The sequence below is a fragment of the Papio anubis genome, chromosome 2 (assembly GCF_008728515.1).
Source record: "Papio anubis isolate 15944 chromosome 2, Panubis1.0, whole genome shotgun sequence".
NCBI lineage: Eukaryota > Metazoa > Chordata > Mammalia > Primates > Cercopithecidae > Papio > Papio anubis.
Window position 1 is genome coordinate 102829942 of NC_044977.1, and position 25483 is coordinate 102855424.

Here is a 25483-nt window from a genome sequence, read left to right on the forward strand (position 1 = left end):
GCAGACCAACATCACTTACAGAAAAAAAAATCCTTAACAAAATATTAGCAAATAGAAGTCATCAATATATAGAAAGAATTATACACCACAGCCAAGTAAGGTTTATTCCATGGGTGCAAGTCTGGTTCAATATTCAAAAATCAGTTTAATCTATCACATTAACAGACTAAAGGAGAAAAATAACATGATTACACTAATTGTTGCAGAAAAAGCATAAGACGAAAGTCAACATCCATTCTTGATTAAAAACCCTCAGAAGAATTGAATTAGAAGGTTACTTTCTCAACCTGTTAAAGACTTCTATTAAAAAACCTACAGCTGACATTATACTAATGATGAAAGACTGGAAATGCTTTCCCCCTAAGACTGGGAACAACGCAAGGATGTCCATTCTCACTACTCTTGTTCAACATACTGCTAAAGTTCCAGTCAGTGCAATAAAGCAAGAAAAAGAAATAAAAAGCATACAAGTCAGAAATGAAGACATATAAGTGTTCTTATTTGATGACATGTTTGTCTATGTAAAAAACCTCAGGGAATCTATAAAAAGTCTCTTACAACTAATAAGTGAGCTCAGCAAGGTCATAGGATACAAGATAAGTATTCAAAAATCTTTTGTATGTCTATGTATTAGCACTGAACATGTGAGCACCAAAATAAAAAATAAATACAATTGACAGTCGTTTAAAAAATAAACACTCTACAGCATTGTATGATAACTATGGGCAACAATACTATATAGTTTTAAATAACTAAAAGGAGAATAATAAATGTGCCCAACACAAAGAAATGATAAATATTTGAGATGATGGATATGCTAATTACCCTGATCTGATCACTATGCAATGTATGTATATCATTATATACCCTATAAATATGTATAATTATGATGTATCAATTAAAATATGTATAGTTTAAAAAGAACACTCAGATGTAAATCTAAAAAAATATTAATAGGACTTGTATGCTGAAAGCCTGATGGCAGAATCAAAGATCTAAATAGAGAGACGTCATGTGTTCATGGATTGGAAGACTTAATCTAGAAAAGATGTCAATGCTCCTCAAATTGACACACAGGTTTAATTCAATTCTTATCAAAATCTCAGGAAGCTTTTTTGTAGATATAAACAAGAGTATTGTAAAATTTATATAATGCAGCAACAAAACTAGAACAGCTAAAACAATTTTGAAAAAGAACAAAAGTTGGAAGGATCAGTCTAGTCTATATAATGACTTATTATTTAGCTACAGTAATCGAGACTATATAGTATAGGCAGGGGGATGGACATATAGATCAGTGGAACAAAAAAACAAACCCAGAAACAGACTCACATAAATATGCCCAACTAATTTTTGACAAAGATGCAAAAGAAATTCAAAGGAGGAAGGACAGATAACTTTTTCAACAAATGTAGCTGAAGCAACCAGACACTCAGAGACAAAAAACCAAACCAAAGTTTCACGCCTTGTTAAAAAATGAACTCAGAATGGATCATGAATGTAAATTTAATGTAAAATCATAAAACTTGGAAAAAGCGTAGGAGAAAACCTTTGGGATCTAGTGCTAGGCAAAGAGTTCTTGGATTTGACACCAAAAGCACAATCAATAAAAGAAACTACTTATATATTGTATCTTATCAAAATTTAAAACTTTTGCTTTGCAAAAGGCTCTTAAGAGGATGAAAAGCCAAGCTATAGCTAGAAGAAATACTTGCAAACCACATATCTGAAAAAGGACTAATATCTATGATACATAAAAATTCTCAAAACTTGACAGTTTAAAAAAATCCAATCAGAACATGGGCAAAAGACATGAAGGGATAGCTCATCAAAGAAGATATACAGAAGAAAAATAAGCACATGAAAAGATGTTCAACATCATTAGCCATCAGGGAAATGCAAATTAAAACCATAATAAGCTACCACTACATACCAGAATGGCTAATATGAAAAATAGTGAAGTGATAATTACTCAAGGTGATGGATACCCTAAATACCCTGACTTGCTCATTACACTATTCTATGCATATAAAATATCATATGTACCTCAGAAAAATGTACAAATATTATATATCAGTTTTTAAAAAAGAAATGAAAAAGGTAACTCAAAGGAGTTCTTTTTAAAAAAGAGATGAAAAAGGTAACTCAAAGGTGGCAAAAAAGTTCTGTAGCTCGTGATGGTGGTTATACAAATATAAATGTGTTAAAGATGCATAAAGCTATAAAAATGAATTCATGCAAAACCTGGTGAAATGTAAGGTCTGTAGTCTAAAAAACTGTATTTGCCAATGTCAATTAATTTCCTGGTTTTGATAATGAAATATATAATTATATAAGATGTTAGCATTAGGGGACACTAGGTGATGGGTACATGGCATCTCTCTGTATTATTTTTGCAACTTCAAGTCTATAATTATTTCAAAATAAAAAATTTTAAAAATAGTGACAACACCAAATGCTGGTGAGGATGCAGAGAAACTGGATCACTTATACATTGCTGGTGGGTATGTAAAATGCTACATTTACGCAAGAAAACAGTTTGGCAGTTTCTTTAAAAAGTAAATATGCAACTACCATATGATCCAGCAATTGCACACTGGGCATTTATCCCAGAGAAATGAAGACTTAGGTTCAAACAAAAACATGTATACCAATGTTTATTGCAGCTTTATTCATAATACTCAAAATCTAGAAACAATCTACATATCATTCAAAGCGTGAATGGTTAAACAAACTCTGGTATATCCATGTCATGGAATACAATTGAGCAATTAAAAAAAAAAAAATATTAATATAAGGAACAACCTGGATGAATCTCCAGATAATTATGTTGAGTGAAAAAAAGCAATTCCAAAAGATCACATACTGTTTGATTCCATTTAGATAATGTTCCTAAAAACAAAATTTTAGAAAGGTAGAGTGGATTAGTGGTCACCAGTGGGCTAAGGAGCAGGGTGGGTATGGGAGGGAAGCAGTGTGACTCTAAACGGCAACAGGACGGATCCTCCTGGTGATGAAATTTTTCTGTACCTTGACTATATCAATGTCAACATCCTGATGTGATATTATACAGTTTTACAAGATGTCAGTAATAAGAGAAACTGGGTAGAGGGCATAGAAAGTCTCTGTGATTTCTTAAAACTGCATGTAAATTTACAGTTATCTCCAAATAAAAAGTTTAATATAAAAAAGTTAATCTGAATCTACTTCAAATCTATTTCTGTCATCTGAAATAATGATTGCTTCCAAAAGTCTTCTCTTTGCTATAATTTTGTTATCAGCCCAAAGCTTAAAGTTTCTGAGTTAACATTGAGTATTACAAACATTTAAAGGAAACATACCTAGCACCTTAGGCCAAAATATCTGCTCAAACAAAATTTCCTGCAGAAATCTCATCAAGGACACATATTAGCTTACAAAATAATTAACTGCTTAGATATCATTGATATGTTCTTGCTAATACGACATACTAATTGAGATTTTTTTGGTTTTGTTTTATTATTGTTAAATTCCCTCAAATTATTTATTTCCTTTCAAAGAGCTATGGGAAACTTCTTTTTTTAGTTAAAAAATTTCATCTGTAAAATGAGTATATTTCATTAATAGTTAAACAAAAGGCAAAGTTTCCTCTCCCTAGAGGAATCTTTGTTGTCCAGTCCTCTCCCAGAGGAATATTTGTTGTAAGTTTATTTCCTTCCATATTACTTTTTCTGTATTTCTAAACAAATACACAATTGTGTGTGTGTATGTGTGATTTCTTTTTTTACAAAGGTAGGAACCATACTGTTTATACTGTTCTTCAAAATTTTTCCTGCTTTAAAATGTCTTGAAAATTCACATATCGGTATGTTTAGATTTAATTTAGCTCATTCTTTTCAACTGCCTCACAGCATTCTGCTATTGATGTATCATAGCCTAACCATTCACCTACTGACACTTAGGATGGTTCTAATACTTGCTATTGCAAGCAATGTAGTCATTAAGTGAAAATCCTTGTATGTGTTTCTTTGAGCACACATGAGGTTATTTCTCTAGGACAGAAACTTAGAAGTAGAACAGGAGCTTTCAATGTGTGGTCAATACTGCTGTTTGGCTGAACCGATACCTGTTTCCATCTATTTTCAATGTTCTCCCCTCCTGCTTCCCACAGCAAAGGCTGGAAAAGCTGGAAACTCACTTTCCTCACTCTGTTTGCAGCAAGGGGTGACCATGTGGCCTGGTTCTGGCCAATTAAACATCAGCAAAGTTTTCTGGGTGGTCCCTAGGAACGTTTTTTGTGTTTTTGCTTTCCAGGTAAAAGGAATACACAAGACTGGCACTGTCTCTTTTTCCTGCCCTAAAGGTGGCTGTGGTGTTCCAGGGGGGTGGCAGTCATGGTATAACATGAGGGAAAACCAGGAGAATCACTATGATGTTGGCCCTAGTATCAATGAGCTGCTGAACCAAAGCTATCAGCAGCCTCCCTCAGACAGCTTATTATGTGGGAAAAATAAACTCCTATTGGTTTAAGCTGCAACTAATCTGGTTTTCTGTTACTTGCAGCCAAATGTATTCCTAATTGATTCAGTATTAAATTACTCTCTAAAAACTCTGTACTCACTTTATTCTCTCACAAACGTCTATTAAGTCATTTTCCAAACCTTTGTCTACTTTGAATATTGGCAGTCATTTAAATGTTCAACCAAGCTGATGCATGAAAAGGTTTCACATGAAGTAGAGCACCACTTCATATATTTATTGGCCATTCAGATTTCTTCCTCTATGACTTTCTTGTTCCTAACTCTTGTCCACTTTTCTACTGACTGTTGGACATTTTCTTACTAATGTGTAACAGGAAACTTCCAGATTGCAAAGTAGGCTGGGTTAAACTTACAGGGAAATTTGTCTCTTTATCTTGACATGATCAACCAAATCAAACACAACTGTAAGATATGAGCATTCTGTGACAGGCCAGGCTGGCAGTGACAGTCATCTCTGAGTTGTGCACCACCACGTGGCAATGTGTCAAGAAGTAATTCAACTTGGTGCAAAACACCACAGCCCATGCTTAGTACTTCCTTTGTAAATCTGTATCTAAAGAAAGATTTATGGAATCACCACACACTGTTGAACCAGGCAGAGACTTTAATGTACATCATCTCTTTGAACCCTCAGGTCACACCCCAGAGGTAGTCATTACTATTCCTATTTTAGAGAATAAATGATGAAAGTAAACATGTAAAAGCAATAGTTTCTTTCCTATTATAAAACTTAAAATATTCCAGGCCCAATATTTTTTAAAACAAAGTAATTGTTTAATCTCAAAATAAATTATGTAAAATAATGTAAATTTATGCAAAAATGTATTTTACATAATTTAATGGGCCCATCTGAAGATATCAACACGCTTAAGCTAGAAACATTGCTGAACCTATTTACTGGTTTATAAATCTGAAGAAATTGTTCCAACATTTGGCTCTAGAGTCTATTGCCGCATTACAGGTAACCAAAATTATTTCCATTTTTTTAAGTGAAGAACTAAATTGAGTAGGATTTCAATGCTTCAGCAAGAAGGACCTACTAGCTAACCACCCCACCTCAGGGCTGCAGGTAAAGAATTCCTCTAATTGGTTAACAAACAACCAATCTGACACTGGCAAACAAAATAGGCTGCTAAAGATAATAAAAGATTGTCATGAAAAGTAATGTAAACAAGTTGAACAGAACAAGCACTATCCTGGAGTATTTGTATATGGTTTGGATTTTGGAGAGATTGATTCTTTGTTTTAAAAATCCTAGCCGCTAGAGGAAAAGGGAAAGTTGGCAGAGCTCCTGCTCCTGGAGTCAGGTGGGGGGCAGCAGGAGGTCTGAGGCTCTGAAAATATTTCCCTGCTTTGTGCCACACCTCTCCTCAAAGAGCTGTGGATTCTCTTTGGCAAAGCATCACACAAAGCATTCAATCTACAGCTGGTAAGGAGCACAGGCAGCAAACCTCCTTGATGCCTCCAACCAAATGCTCCCTGAGGGCACACACCCAGCCAGGGCTCCAAGAACTAACAGCTCCTATGGCAGGAAGGCCAAATCACCAAGCAGCTGCCCACTTGGGTCCCAGAGAAATACGGAGATTTACCTGGAGCACTCTCTTGCAGAATTTTTTAGACCATCTGAAAGGCACAGAAAAATGCCTGAGAGAGTTTGAATTCTTTATTTTACATAAAAGAAATCCAGTCTGCAGACGCATACCATGTTTGTGGTCTACGAAAACTGCAAACAGGTAAAAAAACGCCCAACCTCAGGGTACCTGCTGGTTCCTTCCATTTTTCTGATGGGCTTGCCCAGTGGCCTCTGCCTGGGGAGAGGCAGAATATTCCCCTCACTCCCACCCAGACTTCTAGCAGGGGCTGCACACCTCACCCACTGGTTCAGCAAAAGTAGGAGCCCCTAGAAAGAAATCTGACTCGTCCCCAAAGCCGGTTGTGGCCAGCTCTGGCCTGGAGAAGGGTCAGGGGTCCTGGCGGGCTGCACCTGACCTCAGTCCAGGTGTTCACGAGGCGCATGACAGGAAGAGAATGAGGCAAGCTTTAGTCACCAGAACAAAACAAGCCAGATTCCTTGACCCTTCAAAACAGTCTGTCCAAGCCCCAACACACTAGAGGCACAGAAAGCTCCAGGCATGCAAGAGAGGGGGACAGGCCAAGTCTCTAAGTGGGAATGTAGACACCAAGAGAAAGGGCCAAAAGGAAACAGAATGGGGGGCTGGGGTCAAAATGTGCCAAAATCAAACCAGGCACAGAAGCACAGTGCTGGCTGAGCCCTTGGCCAGCTCTCCGGGAGGGGACACTCCTGGCACCATAAGGGCTCCACAAGTGCCCTTTAAAGCTCGGTCCTAAGAGGGTCCTGGAAGGGCCAGGCCTTGTAAGTCCTCCCAACAGGCTGGTGGCCCCGAGACAGCAAAGAGTGGAAAAGGGAGAAAGTGGGGATGGCTCCGAACTGCCTCCTCTCCCCCACAGACTCCAGCACTTGCACAACCAACTAAACACACACAGACACATGGCCTCATTGTCTGATACACAGGAAGGCACACACAGGTTCGTAGTTAGGTGCACAGCCTCATTGTGTGTAATTTACACACACACACACCCTCCCAGTAGAGGTACACAACACATTCAATCTGCCAGTTGGGTGGTGTAGTCACACAATCATACACACACACAAACTCTGTCAGGAGTGAACAGACATAGAACCTCTCCAGGCTCACGCTCACGCACACACATTCCACAACCCCTCAGTCAGGCCCATACAAACCTCTAATACACACAACACAAACTCACAGCCTGTCAGGAAAAAAAGCACTCACAAGGTCTCCGTTAGGTTCGCAAACCCTTACAATCTCACAACCTCTCTGTGAGGTGCACACACACCCTTACAATCGCTCTGTCCGCGTGTGCGCGCGCACACACACACACATAACACACGTCTGTGTTAGGTGTACACACAGGCTCACAACTTCTCTGCGGGCGTGCGCGCACACAAACTCACAACCTCCCGGTTAGATGCACACACACTCGCTCCCAGTCTCTCCGCCAGCCCCTGCACACTCACACTGGCTCGGTCGGCACACGCACTCTGGCAGCCTCGCTCTCCTCCCGGCGCACCCCACACCCACGCACTCTCCAGGCCCTGTGCACCCCTCCCCCAGGCCCGTGCCGGCGCCCGGCAGTGAACTCCCAGCGGGACGCAAGTGCGACGCCTCTCGGGCCAGCCGGGTCACTCTGCGCCCTCCTCACCTTTCTCGCCCGCGCCCGGCACCCGGCCCTCGTCCTCCTGTTGGCTCACCTGGTGATGATGGCTGGCTGTCCATGGGTGCATGGGCAGCTGGCGGCTGTCTGTGGAGGCCCAGCCTCCCCCTGGGTAGCTTGCTGAAGCAGCATGGGCGCGGGGGCGCCGGGGCGCGGCGCCGCAAAGGCCTGCAGCCGCCTGCCCGGGCGCGCCCGCCGCCCGGCCCCGCGCTCTGGGAGAGGCGGCCCGGGCCCGCGCCCCAGCTCCCGCCGCCGCCGCCGCTGGGCTCGAGCGGCCGCCGCCTCGTCACCATGAACCCCGGAGCCGCGCCCGGGAGAGCAGCGCACGGGGAGGCGGAGCGGGAGGCCCGGCGCCGCTGGAAGCGGGAGCGGGAGGGCGAGGGGGAAGGAGCGAGCGAGGGCGGGAGGGCGGGAGAGAGGGAGGGAAGGAGAAAGGAAGGGAGGGAAAGAAGAAGGGCGGGCGAGTGGGTGTGTCCCGGCCCGGGGACCGGCCTCCGCCGCGGGCTCTGCCCGCTCGCCTGCTCGCCTGGTGGGGGAGAGGGGAGCGGGGCCGACACGGGGTGAGTGGAGGGCGGAAGGGGGCGGCGGCGCGCGCGGGGGCCCGGGGCAGTTGAGTGAGGTGAGGGGCTCGGGGTGTAGCAGACGGCACGGGGGCTCGGGGGGTAGAAGTGAGGGGTGTCAGGGAGGCCTGGGAGAATGAGTGAGGTGAGAGGCCTGGGGTGTGAGAGATGTGGGGAGGAGTCTGAGGCAGATGGGTGGGGTGAGGGGAGCGGGGGAATTCGCGGGGGCCCGCGGGGGGCAATGGCAGGATTCGGAAGGGTGAGGTGTGGGAGCCCAGGGGCCGAGGGGGCATGGCATGGAGGCAGGAGCGAGGAAGGGGGCCCGAGGAGGGATATTTACCGCGAGGAGGCGCGGGAAGGGCTGGGCGGAGGTGCTGGGCGAGGGGCGTCCCGGCGAGGGAACCGAGGGGCCTGGGGCGTGAGTGCGGAGGGAAGTGGTGTGCAGAAGTGGGGGCTGCCCAGAAGCGGTCTTGACACCCAGACGGCCCGCAGAGGGGCCCGGGCGCGGCGCTGCTGTGATGGAGGCCGGGAACGTGGGGAAGGTTCGGAGAGGCCCAGGGCTGCGCTGCCCGGCTTGAGGGATCGCAGGAGTGAGCGAGATCGGGAGTGATCCGTGCAGAGAGGGGATCTGCGGACCGGGCCAGCGGCTCAGGTCGTGCGGATGCTGGCGGGACTCGCATCAGCATTCGGCCCCAGAGCCCGTGTGAGGGGCTGCGGGTCCTGAAGGACCAACCTCCTGTACGTGAGGGTGTCATGACTGAGGGGGGCCTGGGCAGTGGGCATTTTCGGGTGCCGTGCAGCAAGGGGACCGGGGGAGTCCGTCGAAGGCAGAAGAGCGGAAGGCGCTGGTGGCAAACCGAGCCTGGCAGGGACTGTGCTTGTGTAAGGCAGCCGGCCACTGTCAGGCCTAGGACGACGGCCAGAGTGTGGGAGAGACAACAAAGTGCCCCCTCAGCCTGGGAGCGTCGGGGTCCTTTGGCGCCCGCGTCCTCAGCTTCCAATTTACAGGCCACACTCAGCCCAGTAAGCCAGGGGGTGGGGTAGTGCTGCAGGAGGGCGGGCCCGGGGGCGGGGCAGGAGAACTCGCGCGCGCTCTCCACCAATCAGGAGGGCCTGGGAGGGTCTACAGGGCGCGACGTCGGTGGGCAAGGTTCAGTGGGCGGCCTCAGGCGAAGAGCTGCTTGCCTACCCCTGCCAGGTTGCGCGCGCACTTCAGGCCTTGCGGTCTTGTGCAGCTCTTCTGTGGCTTCCAGCAGGCGAGGCCAAACAGGATCTTTCTCACTTCCCCACATCTCCTGGATCCTGGAGCTGGATGCAGTCAGGTCCCGTGCTCACCGGGGGAACCGGCGAGCCTCTCCAAAGTATTAAAGGACACTTCCGGAAGAGCCTTTGGCCTGTGGTCAGCCTGCAGTCCTCGGTGGTCTCTGTACCTGTAGGAGCCCCATGAGGGTCCAGGTGTGGGAGACAGTCCTGGGACAGGGCTCCTGCGGCCGAGGCAGGTGGGAAGGCACTTCAGGGGAGCTGCTGTAAAAGGTAGTTGGTAGGCAAGAGGTGGGCGTTCTGCTCCAAATCCAGGACCTCCACTGGCATTCTGGCTGTGTGTATGGGCGGGACCAGGTGCCAGTTGCCCTTGGGGCGTACTCGCATGTGTGTAGCTGCTTTTCCAAGGGCACCTTTGGGACCCCAGTGAATCACCTCATGGGGTTGATCCATGATGGTGGAAGAAGTGCCCTTTTAGTCAGTAAGCCAAGCCCCACTGTAATAGCCCAGGCTCCAGGGCATGCCCTTCTTAATTCTCCCAAGTACAGATCACATTAGGGCCCCATGGCACGCAGCATTTCCCTTGTTCTAATGCTCTTCACATTTGTTATGAGGATGTGACTGGCCTGGGACCCGGTGAACTCAATTTCCTAGAAAATAAAAAATAAAAAAATAAAAAATAAAAAGACTTCTGAATTCTAAGGGGTCAGAGAAGGATCTTCCAGAGATTGCGGAGTGGGGAGGGCCTGGGGATATGGTTCTACAGTTTTTGGTCATAACCAAAAAGATGAGCATCTCTGCTGCCTGGTTGATGAAGCATCCCAAATAGTCCATTAGCGAGGGCAAAGTGATGGGAACATTTGGAGTCACTGATTCACATGCTTGAGGGCTGGATCCCTTATTTGGGAGGTGGGAGGCACTTCCAGAGCTTCTGTTCACTTAGTGAAGGCTGGGAAGCTCAGAGCTCAGTGGAACAGGGCTAGAGGAAGTCATTTTCATATATAGAGTCTTTCCTGTTTGGCCTCTTTTGTAGCAATGACTCCCCAGGACCCTCCAGTAACAATTTTCCCTTACCTGCATCCCCCACCATCCTCAGGATCCTAAGATCACCTTGAAAAAAAACCCTTACCTTCGCCCAAGTCTTTGTTTCAGGCTCAAGCAAGAAAACAACTTGCTATCTTTTAAGTCCTTGTTCCCCTCAATTATGCTGTTTGATTTATTGTTTATTTTATCAATATTAATAGAATCAAATAAAAATATCACCTATAGCCCTATCACCATCCCTTAGTCAATCTCGAATTTCCTCCATTTCTCCCTGTCTTTGCCTATATGCTGACATAATTTTATGTAGCTATAAAAAAGCCATGTTTAAAATTATAAGGTTAGCATTTTCTTATGTGGTGACATAATTGCTGTAACTACCATTATAAGTGATTGCATAATACCTTACTGAAACAGTCTTAGATAACACAGTATTTTGGTTTTATACATGAAAGAAAGATTCAAAAATTGTTGGGACAAGTGACTATCCATGAGGAGAAAATATATCTTTATCCCAGTCCTTACAGTGTATTCAAGATAGATTGAATAATTAAATATAAAAAATTAACATACATAAATACACCAGAACAAATATGGGTATGTGCTTTTTGATCTCGGATGGGAAAGGCCTAAGAGTGACAAAAACTTAAGAAATTGCCAGGATAAGATTGATAAATTTGGCTGTATTCATTCAACAAACATTTATTGAGTGCCTTCTATATGCAAGGTTCTGCTCTAGACACAGGATCTCAGAGTTATCTAAAATGACAAGTAGGGAGTTGAGCTATCATACTCTCACACAAGTCAGTCAGTCATAGCCAAAGGCTGTCCCTGGGGGCCTTAAGTCCGTGGGCACTCTGGGGCTCTCTGGGAATAGGAGCAAAGCAGCTCCAATGTCCTGAGGACAGGTGCCAGCCATGGGAGCCATCATCGCAGCCTGCCCCTGCCCTGCTCTCTACCTTTGAATCTCTCCCTGCAGGCACTGTTTCTTGGTCTGCTTTTTCTCCTCTTTGTGGGCATCTCAGTCTCAAGTTTTGTGTGTCTGTAACTCAGACTCTGTCTCTCGCCCTGTCTCAGGTATTTTTCTATGTCTCTGTCTCTTTCTGAGTCTAGCTTCACATGTCTGTAGCTCAGTCTTCCCAGCCCTTTCTTTCAGGAGCTGGGCCTGAGAGTGGTAGGTGTCCTATTGTCCTATTGGGAAAGAAGTGGAAGTTGGATCTGGGCAGAGATTCCTGGTGGTTAGTAAAGTGGATATGAACCTGAGCCCACCCACAGGTCTCTCCCTTGGGGTCACCTTGGGACCTAGATGAGGTTCCTCCAGGCAGCAGCCCTTCTTTCCTACTGGGAACCAGGCCCAGAGTCTGAAATCAGTTCCAAAGAGCCCTGTGCTAGCCTAGGCAGGCCAAACCACTCCCACACCAAGTATGTATTAGGTGCCCTTATTGTGCCAGACTGGGCCACATGCGGTGGACAAAATACCCTTAAGGGGCTCACAGCCTAACGGAGGAAGCAGAAGAGCAATCAGAAGGTGGCACAGAGTAGAACTGATTTATTCTCCAGGGAGTCCCTACAGAGATGATGCTAACAGCATCATTTCTGGAGACTTCAGTTCCCTGACGAGAGGACTTTCTCATCTACAATCTCCACAGAGAAGCCTGTATTTGAGGAGAAGAAGGACATAATGATGGAGGAAGAGGTGGAGGTCTTGAAGACCAGGCTGAGTTTGGAATTTAACCTAAGGGTAATCTGGAGCCACTGAGACTTCTTGAGCAAGGAACAGGCACCAGTTCAGAAACTAGTTAAGATCTGAAGGTTAAAGTCAAAACTCAGACCAGCTTAAGCAACAGTGGGGGCTCTACTGGATCATGTAATCAAATCACAGTTACATGCCTGGGCTGGAGTGGTCTGCGAGTAGCATCTGAAGCAAGGAGGTAGAGGTCTCTAGGGGAAGGGTGTGACCTTCAGCTACTACTTTTCCCCATAACTGGGATGATCAACATGTTAGGAAAGGCAGAGGACATCCTTACACCTCAAGACACTCTGTATTCCCCACTCAGCTTGTTCCAGGACACCATCCCTAAGGGGTCCCCAACAGCTCATCCTTTTGCCTTCAACACCCATAACTCCCATGCTTCCTCTACATCCTGATCCTTTCTTACCAAGACCCACTCTCCCCCATTCACATGGGTTCTTCCAATCAAATGCCTATGTCCACTGACAACTGGGGCTTCCTAGCCATCTTCTACCTCTACCCTTGTCCCCAGGGATGTTTTCTACTTGTCCCCAGGTAGGAACTGGGTACAGCATCCTTCCCATCTAAAGATACTTCACTCCTAAGAATAAGGCTTTCAAACCGGTCAGTGGTCCAGCAGGTGCAGCCTGCCCCCTGGTGGCCACGATGTTGTGTGGTCCTTTTCATGAGCCCAGCCGGATGTGGAAGGCCTCTCTCTCCCTGCCAGTTCCTCAGTGTACACCACAGTCAGAGTGGGCTCAGTCGTGTCTCTTACCTTACCAGTCATGATTTGCACTCTTGTTCAGTTTTCCCTAGAGTATTGGCAGAAATGCCCTCAGGAGGCCAGGCACGGTGGCTCACGCCTGTAATCCCAGCACTTTGGGAGGCCAAGGTGGACGGATCATTTGAGATCAGGAGTTCAAGACCAGACTGGCCAATGTGGTGAAACGCCCGTCTCTACTAAAAATGCAAAAATTAGCTGGGCGTGATGGCACAGGCCTGTAATCCCAGCTACTCGGGAGGCTGAGGCAGGAGAATCGCTTGAATCTGGGAGGCGGAGGCTGTAGTGAGCCGAGATCACGCTGCTGCCCTCCAGCCTGGCAACAGTGTGAGACTCCATCTCAAAAAAAAAGAAACGCCCTCAGGAATATGAAGGCCTGAGTGCCTGTCTGGAGAGGGTAGAAAGCAGGGGAACTGGAGCAATGTGCCCTACTTGGCAGCCAGTCTTGAGGAGGAAAATGAAAGGCAAAGTGGATGCAAGCCACTGGTGAAGGAGAAAAGGGCAGTCAACTGGGGCTCCTGGGCACACAGAGGAAAGGACATCTGGCATAAAGCTGGTGGTCAGGAGATGTTTGGGGAATTTGAGAACAAGACACAGCCTGATCTGAGACAGACTCTAGGACCTTGGGAATGAGCTGAAACATTCTTAGGGTACCCAGAAACCCAAGAAACGTTCCTGGAGGGGGACATGCCTGCCACCACATCTGTACATCCAAAATTACAGGCCTGCCTTACCCAGAAAGTTTGGGTGCAAAAAGGGGACATGGCCTCAAGCTTGGGCTCTCTCTGACAGCCCTGGTTGAGGGAGGACATGGCCCTGCCCTGAAACCCTGTCACAATAGGACAGCTCCCAGAGCAGAGTAGGCAGGGTAGCTCTGTGTGCCCTCAACCCACTAGCAGGAGTGGCTTTGGCTCCTGAAAGGGCAGAGAGTCACAGAGTCTCAAGTTGATTTAGTGACTCTGGAGCCATGGAGCCCCTTGAGGTGGAACCCCACACTTAGCCCCCGTGTGGATTGTCCCTTGGATGACTCCCCTGTATCTCAGCTAGCATGTTTCATGTGGCCTGGCTGATGGAGGTTACTTTTGCTTGGCTGCTGTCATCCGTGGTCTCTCTCACCTAGGCTCCCCAGGCCCTGAACTCTGGCCCAACCACAGGTACCCCCTTTATTCCCTGGCCTGTGCCTACACAGGCTGTGTTGGAGCTGAGGTGAGCAGACCCAGACATGGCCACAGTCTGTGGTATGAATTCTATGTCGCCCGTCATCCCAAGGCTGCCTGCTGATAAAGAGGAAGGGCCAACCCATGCGTGCATCACTGCATGCACACATGTGTGTATATTGGGGGTCCATGTGCATGTGTATGCAGCCCCTTCTGGGAAGGTGGTTGCCCTTCACATCTTTTACAGCATCAGCTTTGACAGGCAGCTGCCATGGCAGACCTCCCGCTGGCACCATTCACATGGGCGGTGCCTTGGCTGGGCAAGGGAGATATTTCACGAGCAGGTCTGGTCACAGACACACACCTTGGAACGTGCAGCTACATGCTCATTTGTACACGAGCTCACACACATGCCAGGACACAGGGCTCACACGTGACAAGGCTGTCTCTGTCCAGGCTGGTTTCTCTAAGTTGGCACTGCCTGTTTCTCCCTCCCTCCCGCTCTGGCCCTCCAAGTCTCAGCCCTGACAAGCACTGCCCTCCCCTTTCAGCTCCCCTGGAACCCAGCCTCCTACCCTCTTGGTCTTGGAAGGTTCTCAGAGCCTCCCTCATGAACATGATCACAGATGAGCATTTGTAGGCAATTTCTACTTTTCACACTAACTTCCCAGAGGCTTGGGTAGACAGACAGCTGGTCTCTGTCCTCTGGAACAGGGGTTGGGGTGTGGGAAGGCAGAATACAAGGAGGTGGCCAGTCGCGGTGGCTCACGCCTGTAATCCTAGTACTTTGGGAGGCCGAGACGGGTGGATTGCCTGAGCTCAGGAGTTTGAGACCAGCCTGGGCAACACAGTGAACCCTATCTCTACTAAAATACAAAAAATTAGCCAGGTGTGTGGGCGTGCACCTGTAGTCCCAGCTACTCGGGAGGCTGAGGCAGGAGAATTGCTTGAACCTGGGAGGTAGAGGTTGCAGTAAGCCGAGACTGCACCACTGCACTCCAGCCTGGGTGACTGAGTGAGAGTCCTTCTCCAAAAAAAAAGGAATACAAGGAGGTAAAAAAATAATAATAATAACATCTCAGTAAATCAGTCAGTCTGTCTCCTGACTCCACTCTCCTTCCCTCTCTCCTGCCTCCCCTCCCCCGCCACATACCCCTGCACACAGCCCTCCTTGGTTGCTGCTAACAAACACTCAGGCACCCGATGCACACTGTTCCCCTCCCCCATACACTGCCAACCCACATTCCTAAATGGGGCTCTTAACCCCAACGAACTGACCCATCTACCCTATCTGGCTCTGATTCCACCATGGCCATGGGAGGCACTCCCTGTGATCCACATGTGAGTGTCTGACTGGGATGGGTGGAGAAGGAGGCCCTATCTTAGCTGAAAAAGGCAACAGGCAAGTGGCCTGCTCTCTCTGGAGCTTCCTTTCTAGGCAAGAACACACAGATGATGGTTTGTTGCCAGAAGGCTCTGGGATGGGTGCAAACCAGAAGGGGTTCCGTGTCCTGGTCTGAGTTTAGGGATGGGACCAAAGAAGTAAAATTTCTGGACATTCTAGTAAAAATTATTTTTAAAATATCAAAAGCAAAAAATATTTTGGGGAAATGGATACTAGCCACATGGAATTGACTAGACTTTGAGAGTTCACACAGCTTGTTAACATTTAGTGTCTTTCTGACTCCCTGATGGCCCTTGGTAAGAGCAAAGAAGGAGGGTGGTTGTCACCCATCCCGCCTGTTTACTGCACACCAAGCTGCGGCTGGGTACCGTGTTTCCCAAGGCGAGAGGCTCCCTTGGGTGCAGGAAATGAAGATCATGTCAGGGAAGGATCAGCATGAGGGTCCTGGAGTGGGAGTCTGCCCATTCAAGGCCTCACAGGAACTCAGCTCAGACCATAAAGAAAGCTGTTATATCACCTGGCAGGCCTCAGGGATGACCTCAGGAAACTGGGTCTGTTCAGGAGCAAGGCCACTCCAGACTGAACTCCTGTTACTCCAGACAAGTCATTTGTCATGAATGTGACTCGGCTGCATCTTTCATCACTGCTTCAGTTTGGGTCTAACCATTTATCCTCTTGTTGACAACTCACTAATTTTCATAAGTCCCAGTTTAAATCTGGGAGAGAGACAATCTGTTTGCCTTAGTTCATTCCGATTTTTCAAGTTACTATAGTTATGTACAAAATTACCCCCAATTTTAGTGACTTTTAAAAAAATCAAAAAAATACTTATATGCTTATGAATCTACAATTTGGGCAGGGCTTGGCAGGCTTAGCTCATCTGTGCTTTCTATGGAGTCACCTGGGCTGCTTGAAAGTGGGAGCTGGACTGATCTGGAGGCTTACTTTCCTGCATGTCACAGTTGATGCTGGCTGTCGGCTGAGGCTTTGGGCTGTTGGTTGGAAAACCTACAAATGGTATTGACCATGTCTTTTATTTTCTGTACTCTGACGTTTTGACATCTTGGGGCCTTGTTTTTGGCATCTTGGGACCTTGTTGACCTTGGAGGGACTGCCCCTTTGATAGCAGATTCCTAGACATAGCAAATAACTGACCTGTGAGGGTGTCTTTCATATGCAAACCAGTCAATCCAGTGCCCACATTCCCAACCACTCCCTTTATCCAGCAATTACAGGCCCCTATTCCCCTGCCCTAGTCACCCAGGGGCCAAGTACCAGACAACTGGGGCCAGCCACTACACCTCAGAGTCCACCCAAATTATTTAAACTAGTTAATCCTGAACCTGCTACCCTGTTCTTTTTTGTAGAAACCACACTAAAGGCCTTTGCCATAGTTTCCCTTTCTCCCTCAGCTTCCTGACCAACCTGGTGCTTCTGCGTGTGTTCCTGCATGACTTGGTGTGTCCCCTTCTCTTGGATCTGTGAGTAACAAACTATCTTTTCTTTTTTTCTTTTGAGACAGAGTCTCGCTGTGTCACCGAGGCTGGGGTGCAGTGATGCAATCTCAGGTCACTGTACCTCCACCTCCTGAGTTCAAGTGATTCTCCTGCCTCCGCCTCCCGAGTAGCTGGGATTACAGGCATGCACCATCACACCTAGCTAATTTTTGTATTTTTAGTAGGAACAGGGTTTCACCATGTTGGCCAGGCTGGTCTCGAACTCCCGACCTCAGGTGATCTGCCCGCCTTGGCCTCCCAAGATTGATTGGAAGTTTCCAGATCTTAACTCTAAGTTCCCACCACTCCTGCATGTTGTGTTTAAAGTAGGATGGTGTAGGAAATGATTATACTGGATTTATCTGAGAAAGGGAAGGTGTTGACAAAAATCTAGAAAATTTTTCTGGGATAAGCGTAATCATTAGTCAAACCTCCTCAGCCTCATTTTTCTGGAGATGTGGTTATCTGGATGAGTAGCATGTGATCAGGGGCTAAGACTGGCACTTTTCCTGCATGCTGGATAGGGAAGCCTGAAACCCAGAATCTACTAAATCTGTGCTCCTTGGGCTTCCCTGTCCTTAGGAAGCTAAATTTACAACTCGAAACTGCATATCTATTGGACTATTCCCAGAGAGATGTTAAGAGATACAGATAAATGGCAAGAGATTAAGACACAGGCCCAGGACGGGCGCAGCGACTCATGCTGTAATCTCAGCACTTTGGGAGGCAAAGGTGGGCAGATTGCTTGAGCCCAGGAGTTCAAGACCAGCCTGGGCAACACGGTAAAACCTCATTTTTATTAAAAAAAAAATGCAAAAAATTAGCCAGGCATGGTGCTGCATGCCTGTAGTCTCAACTACCTGGGAGACTGAAGTGGGAGGATCACCTGAGCCTGGGAGGTCTAGGCTACAGTGAGCCGAGATCATGCCACTGCACTCCAGCCTGGGCAACAGAGAGTGAGACCCTGTCTCAAAAAAAAAAAAAAAAAAAAATAGAGTTCGTGACCAGCCTGGCCAACATGGTGAAACCCCATCTCCACTAAAAAAATACAAAAAAAAAATTAGCTGGGAGTGATGACACGCACCTGTAATCCCAGCTACTCAGGAGGCCGAGGCACAAGAATTGCTTGAACCCGGGAGGCGGAGGTTGCAGTGATCCGAGATGGAGCCACTACACTGCAGCCTGGGTGAGAGTGAGACTCTATTTAAAAAAAAAAAAACAAAAAACCACAGGCTCAAAGTTATGTCATATCTGTCATGCTTCTCCTTTGCTTGTGCTTTTCCTCTGCCAAGAATGTTATTCTTTGCTGCTCCCTTGAGTTACCCTTGCCTGCTTCCCAAGACCCAGTTCAGAGGGAGCCACCTCCTCTAAGTTTAGTACTGTTGGTCTGTGTCTGGAGACTTATTAATGGCCTTTGGATTTATTAATAAGCAGGAAACAGTGATTGTAGGCTGAGAAGGGAGCGGTGGCGTGAATGTCCTGAGATCAGTCTGTGAACTGATTTAACACATCCTGGCTCTGGCACATTGGGCTATACCCTCAGATGTGACCCTCCCATATGCCAGACGAGGTCCCTGGGGGAAACCCTGATGCTCACCTGGCTTCTCCTTCTTACACAGAAAAGCTTGATATGCCAACAATAACATTTCTGTTTCCAAAACTGAAACAGATTTTTCTTTCTTTATAACTTGCCTCATTCAACTTTAGAGTTTCTTTTTTCCCTTTATTTATGCAAACAATTTTTCTTCAACAGTGGGATTCTAAAAGATAATTAGAGACCCCTTTAGCATCGTGTATGGTTGAGGCCAGAAACCAGGGAGCCAGAGTACTTGCACTTCTCCAAGGCAGCTGTTGAAATGCAGGACTTCTGTGGTGGGAAGGACTGGACCACGGTCCCCCAGCCATCTTGGAGGACTGGGGCTGCCTTCGGATTTAAACTGTTTTATTGTCGAATTATCAAATTGGTTATTTATGTAAGGGCTGTCTGCATATCTGGTGCTGAGCTGGTTTAGAAGTCCCAGATGCAGCAAAAGCATTCTCCAGCACTGGAAACAGTTATCAGCAAGACCACGCTCAAAATCAACTTAAGAAAACAGCTCTAAACCAGAAATTGCAAACTGGCAGCCCAGGAGTGAAATCCAGCCCACTGGCCCATGCTGGTAGCAAGCGTGGTTTGTTATTATTCTTGTTGTTTTTTTGTTTTTGCCTGTATAGAGCAGACTGTCACTACAGTGTTTTGTTTTGTTTCTTTGAATAATTAGAGACTTACAGAAACATCATAAGAATAAAGAATTCCTATATACCCTTTAACCAGATGCCCCAAATATTAACTTTTTACTCCCCCATTGTATTATTTGAACCATTTGAAAGTAAACTTCAGGCCTATCGTCAACATTTCAAAATTTCTTTAAAAAGGATAATCTCTTATATAACCATGATACAATGATCAAATCAGTAAATTAACATTGATACAGTATTATCAACTAATCCACAGACCTTATGCTTATTTCATCAATGTACCTATTTTGTCTTTTATAGTAAAGGGGAATATTTATGTTTTCTGGTCTAGGATCCAATTTAAGATTATGTTTCCCTATTTCTTTAGTTTCCTTTAAGCTGGTACAGCCCAGTGATTTTGTAGAATACTCCTTAACATGGGTTTGTCTGTTGTTTCCTCATGATTAGATTCAGATTATGCATTTTTGGTGAGTACTCCAGAAGTGATGTTGTATCCTCACCAGTGCCTCATATGAGGAGGCACTTGACATTGCTTTGTGGCATTATTGGTAATGTTAAGTTTGATTACTTGGTTAAGGCAGTGTCTCTAAGGTTTCTTCACTGTAAATTTTGTCCTTTGTATTTTTCCCATTGTAATTAAAAAGCATTTAATTAAAAAGCATTAAAAAGCCGGATGCGGTGGCTCACGTCTGTAATCCCAGCACGTTGGGAGGCCGAGGCAGGTGGATCACCTGAGGTCAGGAGTTCGAGACCAGCCTGACCAACATGGAGAAACCCTGTCTCTACTAAAAATACAAAATTAGCTGGCCGTGGTGGCACACTCCTGTAATCCCAGCTACTAGGGAGGCTGAGGCAGGAGAATTGCTTGAACCTGGGAGGCGGAGGTTGTGGTGAGCCGAGATCGTGCCATTGCACTCCAGCCTGGGCAACAAGAGTGAAACTCTGCCTCAAAAAAAAAAAAAAAAAGCATTTTGTATATGAGGGAGGTACTTTGAGATGATGTAAATACCCTCATTCTCATAAAACATTTACCCTCTAGTTTTAGCATCTGTTGATGACTCTTGCCTTAATCAGTTATTGCTGTTAAATTTTGGTCAGTGGGAGATTGTTCAAGTTGGGTTTTGAGTACTTTTGACACATCTCTATTATTCTGGAGCTCTTCCTTGCTCTGGTACAACAAAATGCTTTGGGCTTATAGGGTCTTTTTCTTGTACCAGCCCTGGAATCAGTTATTTCTCTAAGCAGCCCTGCTTCTTTTTAGTGGAGAATAGTATTTAGAAGCCAAGATCTGGGGCCAGATGTGCTCATTGCTGCTGCAGTGTCATTGATCCTAGGCTCCTTTGGTGGACACAGCTATCTAAATTTATCTATATCTACCTATCTATCATTTATCAAGATCAATTTATCTGTCTACATCTATATTATTAATCAACCTATCAATCATCTATTTATATTTGATCTACTAAAGCCTGGAGTTTATAATGATACCTCAGATTCCTAACACCACATGATTCAGTATATTTCCTTCTCCTCTTGCCGTATTTGTAACTCCCTTCTCTGACAGTGAGAAACTTGACTCCCATTATCCACAATACATTATTTATACACAATGCTCAATCTTAGAATGCCCAGAAAGTAGCCTCAGAATTGCTATCCCATTCTACTGCAAAAACCCAACTCAGTAAGTAGAGTTCAATATTTTTTTACACTGTCTTTGCCTTTTGTCAAAATACTTTATTGAAATGTTACTTGGGTTAGTTCCTCCACCTCCAATTAGGGTCATTTTTTTTTCTGTTTGTATTTTTTGTTAGTGTTTTCTCCCCACCCTTGTTTGTTTGTTTGTTTTAGGCAAGTGAAACACTAACATGGGTTCTAAAAGTCAGAACTACACAGAAAGGTATCCTCAGAGAAGTGTCACTGCCCTTTGTAACTTATCCCCAGCCCCACTTCCTACCCACCAGGGTTGGACCCTACAACTTTAGGTAATCGCTATCATTACTTTCTGGCTTATCCTTCCTATGTTTTTTTTTTTTGTTGTTGTTGTTGTTATATATAAATAGTCGACACAAGTATATATTATGATTTCTCGCTTCTTACATGATAAGTAGCATACGATACTCATTTGTACCTCTCCTTTTCACTTCACAATACAGCCTGCAAATCACTCCATTTCAGTTCACAGAGATATTCCTAATAATCTTTTTTTAAGCCACTGTATAGTATTTCATTGCGCGGACTTATTATCATTTCTTCAGCTACCCTTCCGTGTATGGCATTTAGTATATTTCTAGAATTTTGCACTACAAACAATGCTATAATACTTTTTATGTTGTTGGAGAAGTATCTTAAGGTACGTTCCTGGATAACTAGATCAAAAGAAAGACACTTGTAATTTTGTTAGGAATGGCAAATTTCCTCCCAGAAAGTTTGTATCAATTTGCATTTTCCCCAGCAACGTATGAGAGTACCTCTTTCCCCACAGCCTCACCAACAGAATGTGTTGTTATATTAAACATTTTTTGCCAATCTGCTAGGAGAGAAATGGTATCTCAGCACAGTTTAAATTTGTATTTCTCTTATAATGTGAATTGAACATGTTTTTAAATATTTAAGCCCATTTTAATATCTTTTTTAGTGACTTATCCATCATGTGTTTTGCCCATTTTTCTATGGACTTATAAAATATCTCACGTCTCACTTTTCTAAAGTTTGTTTCTATATTAAGGACATTGGCTCTTTATCTGTGATATAAATGCAAATATTTTCTCCCATTTTGTCATTTGTCTTTTGACTTTGCTTATGGTGTTTTTTGCCAAGAAAACATTTTTTTTTGGTTTTGTTTTGTTGTTGTTGTTGTTGTTGTGTTTTGTTTTGTTTTGAGACAGAGTCTCGCTGTGTCGCCTAGGCTAGAGTGCAGTGGCGTGGTCTCGGCTCACTGAAACCTCTGCCTCTTGGGTTCAAGCAATTCTTCTGCCGCAGCCTCCCGAGTAGCTGGGACTACAGGTGCGCACCACCACATCAGGCTAATTTTTGTATTTTTAGTAGAGATGGGGTTTCACCATATGGCCAGGCTGGTCTTGATCTCCTGACCTTGTGATCCACCCGCCTTGGACTCCCAAAGTGCTGGGATTACAGGTGTGAGCCACCGTGCCCAGCCTCTTTTTAGTTTTATGTAGTCAAATATATAAATCTGTTATTTTATTGCCACTGGATTTTGAGTCAGAGTTGGAAAACCTTTCTCTACAACCAGACTATGCAAGACCACATCCGTGTTTTCTCCTGTGCCTGTATGGTTTCATCTTTTACAGTTAGACCTCTGATTCATTTGCAATTGCTTCTCTTGTATGGTATGAAATAAGGATCCGGATTTTTAAAAAATGTTTTTAAAATTATACTTTAAGTTCTAGGGTGCATGTGCACAACGTGCAGGTTTGTTACATAGGTTTACATGTGCCATGTTGGTTTGCTGCACCCATCGGCTCATCATTTACATTAGGTATTTCTCCTAATGCTATCCCTCCCCCAGCACCCCACCCACCAACAGGCCCTGGTGTGTGATGTTCCCCTCTCTGTGTCCATGTGTTCTCATTGTTCAACTCCCACTTATGAATGAGAACATGCAGTGTTTGGCTTTCTGTCCTTGTGATAGTTTGCTGAGAATGATGATTTCCAGCTTCATCCATGTCCCTGCAAAGGACATGAACTCATCCTTTTTTATGGCTGCATAGTATTCCATGGTGTATATGTGCCACATTTTCTTAATCCAGTCTATCATTGATGGACATTTGAGTTGGTTCCAAGTCTTTGCTATTGTGAATAGTGCCACAATAAACATACGTGTGCATGTGTCATTATAGTAGAATGATTTATAATCCTTTGGGTATATACCCCGTAATGGGATTGCTGGGTCAAATGGTATTTCTAGTTCTAGATCCTTGAGGAATCACCACACTGTCTTCCACAATGGTTGAACTAATTTACACTCCCACCGACAGTGTAAAAAGCGTTCCTATTTCTCCACATCCTCTCCAGCATCTGTTGTTTCCTGACTTTTTAATGATTGCCATTCTAACTGGCATGAGATGGTATGTCATTATGGTTTTGATTTTCATTTCTCTGATAACCAGTGACGATGAGCATTTTTTCATGTGTCTGTTGTCTGCATAAATGTCTTCTTTTGGGAAGTGTCTGTTGATATCCTTTGCCCAGTTTTTGATGGGGTTGTTTTTTTCTTGTAAATTTGTTTAAGTTCTTTGTAGATTCTGGATATTAGCCCTTTGTCAGATGGATAGATTGCAAAAATTTTCTCCCATTCTGTAGGGTGCTTGTTCACTCTGATGATAGTTTATTTTGCTGTGCAGAAGCTCTTTAGTTTAATTAGATCCTATTTGTCTATTTTGGCTTTTGTTGCCATTGCTTTTGGTGTTTTAGTCATGAAGTCTTTGCCCATGCCAATGTCCTGAATGGTGTATAGGAATGCTTGTGATTTTTGCACATTGATTTTGTATCCTGAGACTTTGCTCAAGTTGCTTATCAGCTTAAGGAGATTTTGGGCTAAGATGATGGGGTTTTCTAAATATACAATCATGTCATCTGCAAACAGAGACAATTTGACTTCCTCTTTTCCTAATTGAACACCCTTTATTTCTTTCTCTTGCCTGATTGCCCTGGCCAAAACGTCCAACACTATGTTGAATAGGAGTGGTGAGAGACAGCATCTTTGTCTTGTGCCGGTTTTCAAAGGGAATGCTTCCAGTTTTTGCCCATTCGGTATAATATTGGCTGTGGGTTTGTCGTAACTAGCTCTTATTATTTTGAGATATGTTCCATCAATACCTAGTTTATTGAGAGTTTTTAGCATAAAAGGCTGTCGAATTTTGTCAAAGGCCTTTTCTGCAGCTATTGAGGTAATCATGTGGTTTTTTTTTCATTGGTTCTGTTTATGTGATGGATTATGTTTATTGATTTGCATACATTGAACCAGCCTTGCATCCCAGGGATGAAGCTGACTGGATTGTGGTGGATAAGCTTTTTGATGTGCTGCTGGATTCAGTTTGCCAGTATTTTACTGAGGATTTTTGCATCGATGTTCATCAGGGATATTGGCCTGAAATTCTCTTTTTTTGTTGTGTCTCTGCCAGGCTTTGGTATCACGATGATGCTGGCCTCATAAAATGAGTTAAGGAGGATTCCCTCTTTTTCTATTGATTGGAATAGTTTCAGGAGGAATGGTACCAGCTCCTCTTTGTACCTCTGGTAGAATTCAGCTGTGAATCTGCCTGGTTCTGCACTTTTTTGATTAGTAGGCTATTCATTATTGCCTCAATTTCAGAACCTGTTATTGTTCTATTCAGAGACTCAACTTCTTCCTGGTTTAGTCTTGGGAGGGTGCATGTGTCCAAGAATTTATCCATTTCTTCTAGATTTTCCAGTTTATTTGCATAGAGGTGGTTATAGTATTCTCTGATGGTAGTTTGTATTTCTGTGGGATTGGTGATGATATCCCCTTCATCACTTTTTATTGTGTCTATTTGATTTTTCTCTCTTTTCTTCATTATTAGTCTTGCTAGCGGTCTATCTATTTTGTTGATCTTTTCAAAAAACCAGCTCCTGGATTCATTGATTTTTTTGAAGGGCTTTTTGTGTCCCTATCTCCTTCAGTTCTGCTCTGATCTTAGTTATTTCTTGTCTTCTGCTAGCTTTTGAATTTGTTTGCTCTTGCCTCTCTAGTTCTTTTAATTGTGATGTTAGGGTGTTAATTTTAAATCTTTCCTGCTTTCTCTTGTGGGCATTTAGTGCTATAAATTTCCCTCTACACAGTGTTTTAAATGTGTTCCAGAGATTCTGACATGTTGTGTCTTTGTTCTCATTGGTTTCAAGGAACATCTTTATTTCTGCCTTCGTTTCGTTATTTACCCAGTAGTCATTCAGGAGCAGGTTGTTCAGTTTCCATATAGTTGTGTAGTTTTGAGTGAGCTTCTTAATCCCAAGTTCTGATTTGATTGCACTGTGGTCTGAGAGACAGTTTGTAGTGA

At 44.7% G+C, this 25483-nt stretch overlaps 1 protein-coding gene across 2 annotated transcripts in view; it reads right to left on the reverse strand.

Annotated features, from left to right (window-relative positions):
* The window catches only part of CTDSPL (CTD small phosphatase like), a 117333-nt gene extending 109171 nt beyond the window's left edge, over nucleotides 1-8162 (reverse strand). For both annotated transcript variants that reach the window (XM_031663476.1, XM_003894679.3), the window contains exon 1: nucleotides 7767-8162. In XM_031663476.1, the coding sequence (XP_031519336.1) occupies nucleotides 7767-7848 (82 nt within the window). In that variant the 5' untranslated portion in view covers nucleotides 7849-8162. The remainder of the gene's footprint in view (nucleotides 1-7766) is intronic.
* Between the last annotated feature and the right edge of the window lie 17321 nt (nucleotides 8163-25483).